Source organism: Salminus brasiliensis, chromosome 16 (assembly GCF_030463535.1).
Source record: "Salminus brasiliensis chromosome 16, fSalBra1.hap2, whole genome shotgun sequence".
Classification (NCBI taxonomy): Eukaryota; Metazoa; Chordata; class Actinopteri; order Characiformes; family Bryconidae; genus Salminus; species Salminus brasiliensis.
The window spans coordinates 4,435,237-4,449,824 of record NC_132893.1 but is presented as its reverse complement, the minus strand read 5'-3'; the positions used below and the strand labels follow the sequence as shown (position 1 = coordinate 4,449,824).

Here is a 14,588-nt window from a genome sequence, read left to right as displayed (position 1 = left end):
TTCAGACATCAGAACTGTAATCTAAATATATATATATATATATATATATATATATATATATATATATATATATATATATATTGTAAATAAATAAAACGAAGCTGACATACCGGCTTTGTTAAAGGGCTCTTTCCACTCATTCTGCTTAAAGCCAAAATGTTCCCACACCGGAGCTGTGGAATACGACTTTAAATCCAAGTTCATTTGGATTTACTCATTCAAAGATTCTGACTGAAATTCTGCAGTCTGGAGAAAAACAGCTAATAGCTTAGAGTAACATGCCCATTGTCTGTCCCTAGTAGCGTAATGGATCACAGAACTCACGGTTCAGGATGAAGCACGGTTTTGTGTTACAAAACAAATTGTAAAAAGAAAGGAGGCAAACTTTGCTCTCCACTGAAACATCTGAACAATGTCACTTTAGACATGTGACCATGCTCGATGTATTGCTGTTTGCCTTTGCCTACTAACGTGCAATCGTGGACCTAATGGATCACCTATTGGCAGTGTTACATGTATCCTGTTACTGGTGCTAGGTCTTTACGCTGCGTCCCCAAGAGGCTGGTTAGTTTTACACATTTCTTACAGTAGCTTTGTATGAGTTTCAGTCCGACATGGGAAAAAACAGAAGCGCGACTGGCTAAAACATATGAACACAAAAAAAAACCACAATGGGCCACATTGAGGTCAGCAAAAATCAAGGTCATGTCCATATATTGTATGATAACTCAATAACACAATCGTGACAGGTCTAACTACTGTGTAAGAATATTGTGACTAATAGACAGACACTGAATACGCATGTAGTTAAGTCTGGCCACAAAAAGGCCAGTAAGGACCATGCTCCTTCAGTAGATACTGGATGCATACATGATGCTTATGATGATGGTATGGGGATGGGGAATGTGACTGAATGAACAGAGTGAGCATTAGCTGACACTGCGTCATTCATTTTGGCTGTTCTCTTCATGCTTTATACATGCATCTAGAGGGCACTTGCATGCCTTTGTGCCAAATTAATAATAAGAAGAAATCTAATGGCTCTACATACACAAAACAAAGAGCACTGCCTTCTTAATGAGAGAAATGAATGTAAAAAAAATCCCCACATGCAGTGCATCTCAGTCCACTGTTTGTTTATCATGTATGGTAAAACCTCTCCTCCCTGAGATGCCTCTATTCATACACAGGAACAAACTGTCTCTCTTGCTTGATGCAACAAAAAAAAAAGAAGAAGAAAGAAAACAAAAAGGAGACCAAACGTGAAGGCAGCAAAAAGAGGTCTAGGACATGAAAACGCACCATACAAACCTGGGCTTTTAAACTGATCCGGGCTGTGCAGGTGCTGCAGGGGCGAGTTGCAGGCGGACGTGGCGTGCTCGCTTTGCAGCATCTGAGCCGCCTGGGGCCCCAGGGAGCCATAGTCCGCAAAGGAACAGGGCGCCCCCCGCTGGTCACTGGGCGCGGAATAAAACCCGTAATCGGGGAAGCCTGGGAGATACAGTACAGGGTTGAAGGAGGGGGAGAGGGGGTTGGGGAGGGAGGTGAGGAGGAGGAGGAAGGGGTGGGACGCCATCATTTTGGGGAAAAACTCTTTGCATGGTACACAGTCATGTAGGCAAGGCGTGTGTTGGTGCGTGGTTCTGGTGAGAGTGGCTGAAGGCTGCTACATGGCGTTCAGCGCTACCTGCTATGTAGCCAGCTGCTAACGACCTTTGTGCTATTAAACCTGTACCCCAGCTACCTGCTGGGGGTGAATATGGGGGTGAAATACAGTACCAGTCAAAATGTGGACATTTAAGAATCAGGGCTACAGACAGTTAGAAATTAAGGCTTTACTATTCATGTCTTGTTCATGTCATTTTATGTGCATTGTGCAAGTTTTTTTTTTTTAATATCATTTGTAATGTTAGTTACTTTCAGTTTCTCCCAAATTGACCCACGCATTCATAGCTCCCCCTAGCACTAGCAATGCTCCTACTTAACACATGTCGCCTCTGATACCAGTCACTGCCTTTTTAGAAACTTCTTTCAAGCTCAGAGGAAAGCGATGTGTTCCCAATTCCGGCCTACAGCGCTTTAAGAGTGATGAGGGGAGAGAGTGCCATCTACCCACCCGGAGAGAGCACGGGCAATTTTGCTCTCTTGGACTCTGGACCACTGATGGCAAAGTGGCATTTCTCAGGATTTTAACTTGTGACTCTCTAGGCCAGAGTGGTAGCACATTAGACCACTAAGCCATTTTGAGGCCCAGCTCAGGCCTCAGACATTTGTAACTACTGAGTGTTTCATTATTATTTTGCACACAAGTCATCATAAATTATCATGCTTCATGTTGAAGCAATTTACTGATTCACAAACAGTACAGTTTCACAGCCTGTGTATGCATGAACATGTCATCAATACACAACTGCCAGGTTCAAAAGCTTTCTAAACCTACAGTTGTATTAGGCATATTAGGCAACATGCAGTCTGTGCAAAAGGAACAGAATTAAACATTATATTCTATATTTCTGTATACATGAGTAAACCATTGCAGGCTTTTTTTCAATAACTTTCCATAACTAACAAATACTTTGATCAAAAGGCTCCCCACTGTAAATGCTTAAAACTGTTTTTTAAGACTAATAAAAGCAGTACAATGTATTTCCAATATAAGTGATATTTAAAACATTATCAACCAGCAGGTGATCGCAGAGGTAGAGCTTTTTCAAGCCTGTTGGAGAAGCATCTCTTGTAGCTCTATAAGAGAATGCCATGATTGAGTAGAGCTGCAATTAAAGGGAGGCTATTTTGACTTCCTAATCTAAAAAACAAGGTTTGATTTGTTTTATCACATTTGTGTCGTAGTCTAATTTCATATTTCTGACATTTCACTTATTCAAAGTGTGGACCATAGTTAAAACTAAGAAAGCCTATTTGTGCCTAGGTGTCTTTACATTTTTGACTGGTGCTGTAGTATAAGTGGGAGAAGAGCTTGTGAACTACCTACCAGTGCAGCCAGCCTTAGAGGAATCTCGCTAAGACTGAGTGAATGGACCTCATGTTAACCTAGAGGATCAGTGTGAAGCAGTACACTCTTGAGCACAGTTGGTCTTCATTCACACAATAACGGTCTTTAATAGTCCTCTTAAGTATCTGTACTTTTCTTTCTCAAGAGAATGAAGCTTGCATTCACACAAAACGTCAATAATTGATTTCAGACCCCTCTATTCTTGGGAGGCGCAGCTAAGCATACAGAGCCTTTGAGTAAGGTTCTGCAGACAATCCAAGAAGGCCACATTCATGTTTACTGGGCATAAACATTAGGGAGGATCCACAACACAAAGCGCTGGGCCTCTACGCGTCTTGGCCCGAACTCACAAAAACACCTTCCTTTCACACAGATGGCAGATTAGCAACGCTTCAGAAACCGTCATTGACTAGCGCAAGCCGCATTGACATTTATAGCTCATCCCCATAATCTGAGGCGCGGCACTCGTAGAAAAAAAAAAGGCCTATTAAAAGCCATTGGTGCCTCTCGCACCTCTTTCCAGCACAGGAGTTAATCCACTCAAGGCAGGAGCGAGATTGGCAGCGCAGGCCTTTCATCCTGGGGCCCCCCAGGGCGTATTTGTTTTTCATTTGGGTCCCTAAACAAAAAGAGAAGGCCTGCAGCCCTGCCTCACCTAGCCAGTGCTGATTATACTGTCAGCAACTGCCAAGTGCAATCTAGCGGGCAGAACAGGTCCTCCGCCAGCTCCGTCACACCTTCCCCTCCATCCTCCAAATTACGGTAAGCGGCTGTTAGAATGGCAACATGCCCGTGCTGCCTACTTACCGGAATGTATAGCTCGACAAATCGGACAAAACTGCACTCGCAATGGTTTTATTTACATCTTGCTTTAAGGCCAGAGAAGAATGCAGGCCGGTGTTTATCTTACTTATATTCAAAACATCAGCGGTTTGCTTGGACACATCTACTCACAGAGGGGATTTCATAATCAAGACAACAAAACTATGAAATAACAGTGAATTATGCAGTGAGCAAACCCGTGTTAAAGAAATCAAAACTATCTTCTATTTTAGCCTCCCTTTTCCATTGAATTTTCACACACTATTAGTGTTCTCTCAGGCAGCTTTATAAGGGACCTACCTAAGGTGCTTTTACAAACGGTTTAGAGAAGTATTTTTTTAATCCATTTAAAATGTGTATGGGGTCTAATTTAAGACTACCCCCATAGAAATTTCTAAATTACTAAAATATTATGTACACTACTGCTCAAAAGTTTGCAGTCACCTGTTTAGTTAGTTATATTGTTTGATTCATATACAATTAACAAAATGTACAGTTAAGATGTAATCATGATCAATTAGACAGCAAATGGTAGTGCTAGAGGGTTTTTTTATATTTTGAGTGGCTAACATTATGAATCTCCATTTAAATTCATTTTTCATTTATGTATTTGACCTTGTGGTCACTTTTAAACGCTGGTTATTTATTTTATTACAACTTCATTCATCTACAGTTCTGTTCGTCATTCTGGATTCATCTTTCAGCTTCCTACTGCTTTCTAAAGGTGCACATGTCTAGTCTATAACAGCATTAGTACACTGTTTTATATTATATTTATATATTATATTATATTTTTCACACACACACACACACATATATACATTATAATTTTGGACAAAGAATAGCATGTGAAGTGCAGGTAGTTCACTTAGATGTGACTACAAATGAACTGCTTCAGTCAATGCATAGTGCTGTAGTTCACCTGTCCATGTGTGACGCAGTTCTCTTATTTCTCCCACTAAAGTCACTGAGTGACACTCTCTCCCTGAACCTGCTGTAGGTAGGGGGCAGGGAAACTGTCCTGCTTTCCTAATGACTCATCTTTGATAGGACTGCAGCAGCTTCGGAGACTGCGCTGCCCACTGCGGCCCCTGCTGCTGACTCACCACGTCTGCACCTGAACGCACGCGCACACAAACTCAACACCCCTCGTCCCATTGTCTGCCTCTGTCCCTTTCACGTGCCTCCATCAGGCAGCTGGCGCGCACACACACTTATCCGCTCAGTGCTGCACAGCTGCATGTCCTTAAAACAACATGACTGTCCCATCTCCATCCAGCACAGCCCTCAACACACAGACACACAAACTACCAAGCACACTTTATAGTTCTGCATTCAGTACTCATTGCATATGACTTAATTCCATCATTTTGTCTAATAGACAGGAGACCATCACTGTATATTAATATGTAAGATCCCCTGACAAATAAAATTAGTAACCTTGTGTGTTTAAGGTGGTAGCAACCTCAGGCACTTGCAGATGGTGCTGCATGAGGATGATCGTATTGTAGTGAGTGTCTTGTTGGATGTGTGGAAAATGGGCCCCAACGCAGAAATAGTTAATGAGTGCCACTCTGCCCCGCTGACGGTATGCAGTTCTCTGCGGAGTGTTCTTGCAGAAATTGGTCGTGAAGGACCTGCATTGACTTCTAGTAGCAATTTTTATGCTGTGTTGACAACTTCTTCCTGAAATTCTAGCAAATTCATCTACTTCATTCACTCCCAAATGATGTCACTCATTGCCAATCATTAACATCTGCTTTGTGTATATATATATATTATTATATTACACAATCCTCCTTGTCATCTGCAGGATGACTTTTTTTTTCTCCCAGGGAACTAATATACACACAAACCTCTTTATGTAACTTTTATTTTCCTCCCCTAATGTCCACTTACAATTTGTTTGTGTGGGTCTGTGTGCTAAAGACAGTAATCATTTTTATATTACCACTTTACAGCCATTTTACATGATACTGTACCTCTGTTCTAAATGTGTGCACTGTAGTGCACCTCAATCGGAAAGCAGACCAGACTCCCTGTAACGTCAACATGAACAGGAAGGGTTAAACTGCTTGTAGTCTATGTAAGTCTTGTGTAGTTTATGTAAGTGCCTTGATGTTTGAAACATCACAAAAGCAACACATTTAGAACAGGTTGTGTTCACATACGTGGGCTGTATGGGGAGTGATTTTTTACAATTTTACAGCATGTTTACATACTGCTCTGTAAAAAAGAAAAAGAAAAAAATAAGCCCTACATAAAAAAATCTTTGATTAATTTGTGCTCACGTTGAAAACTGGTTCTTTAACAAAAAAACAAAAAAAATGTTTTGTGATCTTCTTATGACTGCACCCAGATTTCCAACTTCCTCAAAGATTTTCCTGTCAGACTGCAGAGAACAAGAGGCAGCAGGCTGAGGTCAAGCAAGGCCACCTTCAGCAGACTGGGGATATCTCCTGCAGGAGGACAGGAGCCATGAGGAGTGTCTGTTGGGAAACACCATGGGGATTTAATTTCCTTGAATGCCCCGTGCCCTTCCCGCCCCTCTTTCCAGCCGTGCCTATGGCCCTGTCATTCTGGAAACGTCACGACTTTCACGGTAAATATCTATCCTTTCAGCTGAGCTTTAATTGCGCCGAGACCAAACATTAAAAAAGAAAGAAAAACGGGGGAGAGAGAGAGCGAGACTTTTTTTTCTGTTTAATCCACTTTCAACGTGCATGCAAATAGCCCGTCGCCCTTGAGTTTCAAAGTGGGTTCCGTGCTCCTCGCTAATTAGACAAGCTTCCCCGGCTTCCTCTTCTCTTTCTAATTAGAATCTTTAATAACAAACAAGCGCCGACCTTTACAAAAGGCTTCTCCACAATCTCCTCCATTAGTTAAACGGATGAGGAGGGAAGGGGTTAGAGAACGATCGCTCCCCTACCACCTCCCCTCTCCCATACCCCAACAGCACTGAAGCACCATCCAAGAGCCTTGGGCCATGCCAGTGGCCCACAATGGTGGCTTCCTGTTGCAATCTGCGCGAGGCGTTGGATCGGGGCGATAGTGGGAGGGAAACGACAGGACACAAAGACGACATCGGAGGCGCACAACAAATACACATGGTGGCTTTGTTTGCTCTGACACGGACAATTAGCCCTCAGCTGCCGGCGTCTCGCAGCCAGGAAGGTCTTATCTAATAAAGGCAGGCAAAATGACTTTTATTGTTCAGGTAGATTGCCTCTAATGATAGTGCCATCAGTGTAAAAGGATATGAATAAAAATGGGGCTGTGGTGAGGGGGTGTAGAGGGGGAAGAAAAGGAAAGAGAGAAAGTGGCTCTTCAGCGGATGGCGGGAGCACGAAAAGACACCATCTGGGAGCGCGGCAATCTCTTGATTATCTTCCTGTGCTAATTTTCTTTTCAGCGCATACAAATGATTTACTTTGAGCAAAGGTGAGAAACAAGAGCGCGATTGAGCCAAAGAGGCTGTTATTTTTTTTTCCCTCTTCCCCTTCTTTTCCACATCAAAGTTAGAGAAATAATGGTTTCTCTCTGATCTTGTGCAGAAAAGCACATGTTCCTCAGTGTGGTGCATTTCCACGGTGGGGCAGAGCGCATCGGCAGCTTCCTCTGGGAGCGGCGGCGGCAGCAAAGAAAGAAAGGCGTTTATTTGTATGGCGCGAAGACAAATTTGCAGCATGCTAATGAACAAATATCGAATGGCGGTGTTAGAGCTGTGCGGACATCTGGTGCCACACTGCATCAGCGATACAACAACCTGCAATATCACAGGAGCTTCGTGTTTGGAATAATGGAGCTGCCAGCTTGTGTTGCGCATTAAAGCTTACGATCTGAATGTGCATGTGCGCGAGAGTGTGTGTTTGTGTGTGTGACTCTAAAACAAATGAGGTCATAAAAGGAAATGAATGCAACAGTTTTCCTTTCGTTCTTCCCATAAAACTTTCGGCAGCTTCAAAAACATCAGAGAAACGGAACAGATGAGAAGAAGAAGAAAAAGAAAACTGCAAGTCTTTGGTGCACTTGACTCTCAAGGACACTCGATAAGAAGCAGAAAGAAAGGCAGGATGATTCCAGCACTATACTATACAGACTCCTGTATGGATGTGGCCTTCACACAATAAAGCCTGAAAGCACAAGCACTCAGCACAGTGGTGTAGCTATCTGACTCCAGACTTTAGAGCACCAGGCAGCTCCTTTTACAAAGCCAAGCCCTTCAGAAATGCATTATACTCTGTTCTTATAGTACATACCTAAGGTTGAATATATACAAAAGTGAGAGAGCAAGGGCGCAAGAGGCTGAGTAGGTAGTATGTTAGTATGTTAAGCTCGGTGTGTTGGAGGTTTGAAGCAAAAGTGTGGTTCGGGATGAGCGCCCACACTCCCGTAGATCATATCTCCCACCACCCCCTGCCCCCGATCATCCAATTATTAATATTCTAGCTATCAGCCTGAAACAAAAGATCACTTCTTCGCCATTTCTTTTTCTTTTTTTTCTCCTGCGGTCTAATTGGATGTAATTACTCATCTACAAAACAAATGAGTAGGTCGGCGTTGCCGTGGCGACTGGATCAGTGGGTCCAGCAGTGCGAATTGCTCACTGAGCCTCATTTCTGCTGATAATTATCGCTCCTCTTCCCTCTCCCTCTCTCTCTTTCACTCTCTCTGCCTTTCGCCCACTGCCCGGAGAAAAGAGGGGGATGGACACGGGGGCGGCCATCACCAAACATCAGCCAGTGCTATTCAGCTCTCTCCAGCTATTCTCTTCCCATCCCTCTGTCTCTCTGTCTGTCTCTCTTTCTTTCTCACTCTCTGTCTCTCCGCATGCTGCCATCACGAGAGTGGCTCTCTTCAAGTGGATAAATGCTCCTCTCTCATTTCCACTTTGCCAGATGACTGCCTCCGAGGAGGAATTCCAAACTACTGCCCCGAAAGTACTGCTTTTTCTCTCACTCCAGGCTAAAGGAGAGATGAGGATGAGGGGAGAAAAAAACACACACACACACACACTAACCAGAGCACCCCATCATGTGTATGAGAAAATACAGGGCATATTCCCCACCACTTTACCACTTTCGATGCAATTTGATGGGGAGAAGGTGTTTAAGAGTATATCAGCGTTCGCTAACACAAGTCTGTGATTATTCTGACACCAGTGCTTCAACAATGTACACACACTCGCACACACAACCGGCTTCGCCCCACTCTACTCCGTTTCCACTTAAATCCCTGGTGGCCATCAAGTGCACATCCAGGGCGGATGTCAATAAGCCTGTCATATGCCTCCCCAAATGAGCTTTGCATTTCAGAGCAGCTATAATTAGCTACTTCATTTCCACCTATGAAAACCCTGCACAAGCCTGGAGTTAGCTTTCACTTTCCATTTAAAATAGGCCCCTTTTCTGACTGAACGGGTGACTAATTAACACCACTAGACCACTCTTTCGGAGAGTGCAGACATTTCATAAATAATACATATTTAATGTCTTGTCATTTTGTGCTCAGAGAGGCTTGGCTAATGAAATTTAACAGATGATTTATTCTTGCGTTTGCTAGCCTCTGCTCAGGTCTCCCTCGCAGCCTGCGCTGCTTTCGTCTGCTGCCTGAATTGCCGCAGACTGCCTGGAATGCCACAAAATCTTAGAGGGTGAAATATATGGAGAATTATGTCCTCAAAAATGGGAATTCGATTGCACAAATCTGAATGTAAACGCTGCACCAAGCACGGTCACAACTAAAAAGCAAGTGTACTGTTAATTAAGAAAAAAAGACTTTCACAGTTCTAATGGCATGATTCTAACGCATATAGAGAACGACGTTCTCCAGTCTATATAAGTATCCCAGTCCACGCCGGACATTCTGATTGTTTTAAAGGTGCGTTAAAGTAAAAGTTTTCTCAGAGACTTCACAGCCCGTTATCTGAGTGACTAGATGAAAGCGGTCCTCAGCTGAGCACTGCTGGAGAGAGTATCCCCCTTTGAAGCTCAGGATGGTTCCTCCCAGAGGCCTTTTCTGAGCATCTGCCCACCACAGCTGTGCAGAGGAGTCCATCCTGAAACAGAGGGAGAGGGGGAAGCAGCGGCCTCTCTAACCTTTATGTGTAACATTTATCTTCCTGCGACGGGGGCCTGTGGGACCTGCATCACGTGGAGAAGCCTTGAACAGTGGAGCTGTGGTCGGTCCTTTTCTGTGGGCGAATGCTGGCGAGGGCTGGAGCTGAGATGACTTGTTTTTTGAAGGGGGGGGGGGGGGGGGGGCACACCTCAATTCTGACATGATAGGACACTGTTTCCTTAGAAAACAGCTTAAAATCAGCAGTAGCAAAACTGAGGGCTGAATTTTAATTCTAGCTTTTCACAGATACGTAACTTAACTGATGAATTAAATTTGCTTTAAGGACTGAATTGTGTGAGTTAGGTCTGACTTTAATCTTACCACACCAACCCAAGCCAGCACAGCAAAGAGTCTCTTTCCAGGATGGTGGAGCTTGTTGGGATGAAATAGGTAATGATCTCCAGATAATGGGAAGCACTCAGCCAAATGAGAGCAACTCCGTGTCCAGGCAGTCACAAGGCTCATCAGGCCAGAACAGGGGCTTCATGCAACATCCTCCTCCTTGTTTCATCAAGGTAATGTGGCCAGGAAGGACTGACAGTGAGGGCCAGAGGATAAGGACGAGGACAAAAAGGGACCAGGAGTAAGAGCTGAGTATTTGCAACCCAAATACAATCATGTTGTGTAGTACTGGCTCAAGTCCCAAATGCACACTGACTAAAAGGAAGGTCGACCTCTCTTGGAAAGAGGCTAACCGTGTTATTGTTTGGATGGAGATGGTAATAATTACATGAGGACATTTGTCTCTGGCCTCATTACCAAAAAAAAAAATATATATATAAAAAAACAGCAGTCCTGCCACACATATGCCTGGTAATGTGCTTTCAGGGAAAGCTGTGCGAAAGCACCTGTGCTCACAGTTTGGTAGGACACGGGTTAAATGCAGCGGTGATTGGCCATTGAAAAAGCCCTGCCAGAGAACTGCTTATTCAAGAGAAAGCTGGGGGCAATGTTAACCTTCAGCACAATACACTTATTGAGCAGCAAGGGACAGCTGGCTTGCCTCGACTACACTCTCTTCTGCTGACGAGAGGCATCGCCGTGCACTGTTCTGTTAGCATCTTCTCGACAACCAGCAACTCACAAGGGAGAGATGGAAAGGCAAATGAACGATACAAACACTTCCTGGTGAAAAGGTAAGCAAAATAAAAAAGTCATAAGGAGAAATGAAGTGGGGGTAACACAAAAAGCAAGCCATCCTCTGCTTTAATGAGCCAGGAGGGGGGTAGCGGTAGGAATCGATCTGGAGAAGAGACTTTGAGAGGTACTATCTGAGAGAGGGGGGAAAATATCCAGCGGATCTCTGCAGAGACACGTGCATTCCTCCAGCGGACGACCTGTCTCACCAAGAGCGGGAGTGTGGAAAAGAGAGGGAGTGAGCCAGAGGACATTTCTCAGTGGAGAGAGAGATAGAGGCAGGAGGGGCGACTACCAGGGTGTTTGCCAGCACGGCAGTCGGACACACGCACACACATACTGTCAGCCAGCTACGCAGGCTGGCGGGCAGGCTGTGGGTGTGAGAGACAGGCCTCCAGGGGGCAGCGCCTCCTGCGGTGCAGCCTCCTGTGGGGAACACTCACTCCTGGCTGCCTGTGAGGTCCAAACACAGACTGGCAGAGAGAGACTTTAAGTGCTGGACTATAGGCTCTAGGAACCCTCCATAAACACTAAGGATCTGTGGGCAGGTCTAGGCTTTCATTCCTCTCCGGCCTTTCAATTCAAAGCACTTACAGAGGGACATATAGAGACAAGAAGAGAAGGAAGGAAACGAAGGGACACGCTGATGGAGACGCAACAGAACAAACAATGGGACAAAGAGTAATGCAGAGATTTGCAGACAAACAGAGGGACAGAAAGATGGAAAGAACAGTGAGACGGACTGGCAAAGACAAGCGAAGTGGCGTACAGCGGTCCTCGCTGAACAGAGGACGACAAAAAGAACGACCGGTAGAGGGTGAAACAACGGGACAGGCACAGATACAGGTAGACCGCCTGCCTGCCTCCTTAGGCCGACATTTCTCCATGTCACTGTGCTTTCCTTTTCTGCCGCTGGCCGAGAGAAAATAACACCGTCTGAGAAAAGTGAATCATGCAGTTAAAGATAATGGAAAAGAACAGGTGCTGTAGTCAGATTTAAGGAAGAGAGGCAGGAGCAGCCGAGTAAGCGTGACAGGGTCTACACTGATGATGGGGAGAAGAGAAGAGAAGAGAAGAGAAGGAATGGAGGGAGGAGAGCGTCCATACCCTCAACATTCATCTCCCGTCACTGTCCAGGGCCCCCAGTCCCACCCTGCACCAGCATGTCTGTTGACATTAGCCACCAGCACGGTTGAAGTGTATGAGGGGTTTCAGTGTAGCTGCACACACACATACACACACCCAGCCTTTCACTTGCCCTTGCCACAGAGTTGCAAGCACGCGTTGATTATATCACCCACACATTTCACACGCTAGCGTCAGCGATGAATGTCACATACACAAACACAAGGGCATAAACATGCACGAACCTCCTAAGTAGAACTGTCTTCCTCTACTGCTCTACTGGCAGTTCAGAAAGTGTGACGCTGTTTTGATGAGCGTTCGAGATGTAGTCAGCACTCAATGCAAAGGTCCCCTTTCTGAAGGCTAGACACTTCCAGTACTAGACTACATTCTAGGACTCTAGAATCCCTCTTAGAACCATCTCTAGCTTTTCAAACCTAAAAAAGAATAGTGTCTCCGTCTTCTAAAACACTTCAGGTACTCAGAGCTTGCAATTTCGGTGTCTGGGGCGATCGCAGTACACAGCACTTTATCTACACTCACTAAACAGGAGGCCTACAGAGCGTTTGTATGAGTGGTCCTCAGAGACCCTGGGAGCTCCCAGAACTCAGACCCACCAACGATTCATCTTGAGTCAGTGTCCGTGCAGATTCTGCAAAACAAGGGCACGGTGATTAGAGAGCACATTGTTGGCTCAGCCAATCAGATGGGGCTTGGTCCAAGATATGCTCTTATGTGCCATGCACAAATGACTGAGCGAAAGGCCTCAGGCCCCTCGGGGTTCCTGCCTACTGATTAAGGACGCAGATGACAAGGGACCGGACTTTAGTGAGAAGCCATTGATTTATTTAGTGCCGTTGAGGAGGACTAAGGCAAATTTGTTCATCAAGCTAGAGAGAGAAGCTGAGGAGCCAATCAATGAAGAGTGATGAGGAGGAGAAAATTCCATTCCTTCAACTCAAGTTAGGATAATAGGGGCGCACTGCACTGCTGTATGCACAAAGACGTGTGTGTGTGTGTGTGTGTGTGTGTATGTCTTTCTGTGCTGATCAATGCCTGTGGTGTTTGTGGTGTGTTTTGCTTGCTAGTGCACCTTTAAGTATGCTTGTTTCTCTAACTCTAATGATCACCGGGGGTTGAGTGAGTTTTATTTACTGAGGGTTAAAGCACACCGGTGTGATAACAGGCCGATAAAACAACATGATTAACATGACCCGTTAAATCTGCCACTCTCTTGTTTAAGGTGTCAATTTTTGTGTGTCTCAATTTGGAGTATGAATGTGTATGTGTGAGTGTGTGTGTGCTGAAGAGGATGGACACAGCGGTAGCCACACAGAACACGCGCGGTCAGAGCGTTTACCTGGCCCCGAGTTCTGTGGGTATGCCACGTAGCCGCCTCTTCCACGGGCCCCCCTACCTGAGCCTCGTGCTGCCGCCAGCGTTGCTGCTGCCGCCACCGGTCCATACGCTGTCGCCGGGAACCCTGCCAGACAAAAACATGGAAACCATCACATTCCAGTCATTCAGCTGATCATTATGGAAGTACTATGCTTCCTTAAGGCTGCACGACACATCCGGTGGACAGGTTGCACAGCCACTGTTTTTATTGAGTAACTAAGTAATGCAGTTCTGTGGGAATTCTGATGATCACTACTGTTCTGTCTACAGAAATGACATCTATCCATGTTAATGGTAATACTGCAGTTGTGCCATGTGCAGTACTCTCTGCCTGTAGCATAAACACTTCATATTTTGATGTAATGCACGAAAGCGTGTAAGCGTCACAGCGTGCACAGCTCAAGACAACAAACAAAGCAATGAACACATTTCTTTATTTCTCACTCCCACTTTTTCCCCACTCACGTAATGCCGCCGCGAGGTCAGGGCCGACAAACTGACCGGAGAGACAAGCACAATCATTTACTCAAATGAAATAATTAGGAGAGGCAGAAATGGTAGCTGAGCCTTCGATCTGTGTAAGTTTTTCCATGCCTGTTTATTGAGTTAGCGGCAGCGCTTAGACTGCCATTTATTCCCTCTCTCTCTCTCCCTCTCTCTCTACCTTGTTCCTCTTTCTCACGCTCTCACTCTCTCTGCCGTCTCACAACGAACCACACGACTTCTTTTCAGCACCATAATTCCATTCAACACAAGAGCATGGGGTCCATGGAGAGGACTGATGGCTCTTTTTTGAAAAAAGTGTTGCTTTCTATCACACACTCACACACCCTACACACACACACCCTACACACACACACCCTACACACAGCAAGCAGTGGAACATTTCCCTCCAGCAAAAATTACAGGACTGTTCAATTCAGAGTGCAAAGAGGCTGTCTGGCCGGCAAAAGGCCGTTTACATTAACCTACC

At 45.1% G+C, this 14,588-nt stretch overlaps 1 protein-coding gene across 6 annotated transcripts in view; it reads right to left on the bottom strand.

Annotated features, from left to right (window-relative positions):
* The window catches only part of msi2a (musashi RNA-binding protein 2a), a 316,548-nt gene that overhangs the window by 15,338 nt on the left and 286,622 nt on the right, over positions 1–14,588 (bottom strand). For 2 of the 6 annotated variants that reach the window (XM_072658304.1, XM_072658309.1), the window contains exons 11-12: positions 13,578–13,700; positions 1,312–1,491 (exon numbers count right to left, since the gene is read on the bottom strand). In XM_072658304.1, coding sequence (XP_072514405.1) covers positions 1,312–1,491; positions 13,578–13,700 — 303 coding nt within the window. Of the gene's footprint in view, positions 1–1,302; positions 1,492–13,577; positions 13,701–14,588 lie in introns of all 6 variants that reach the window. The other 4 variants (XM_072658303.1, XM_072658305.1, XM_072658306.1 and 1 more) reach the window with 4 other exon arrangements.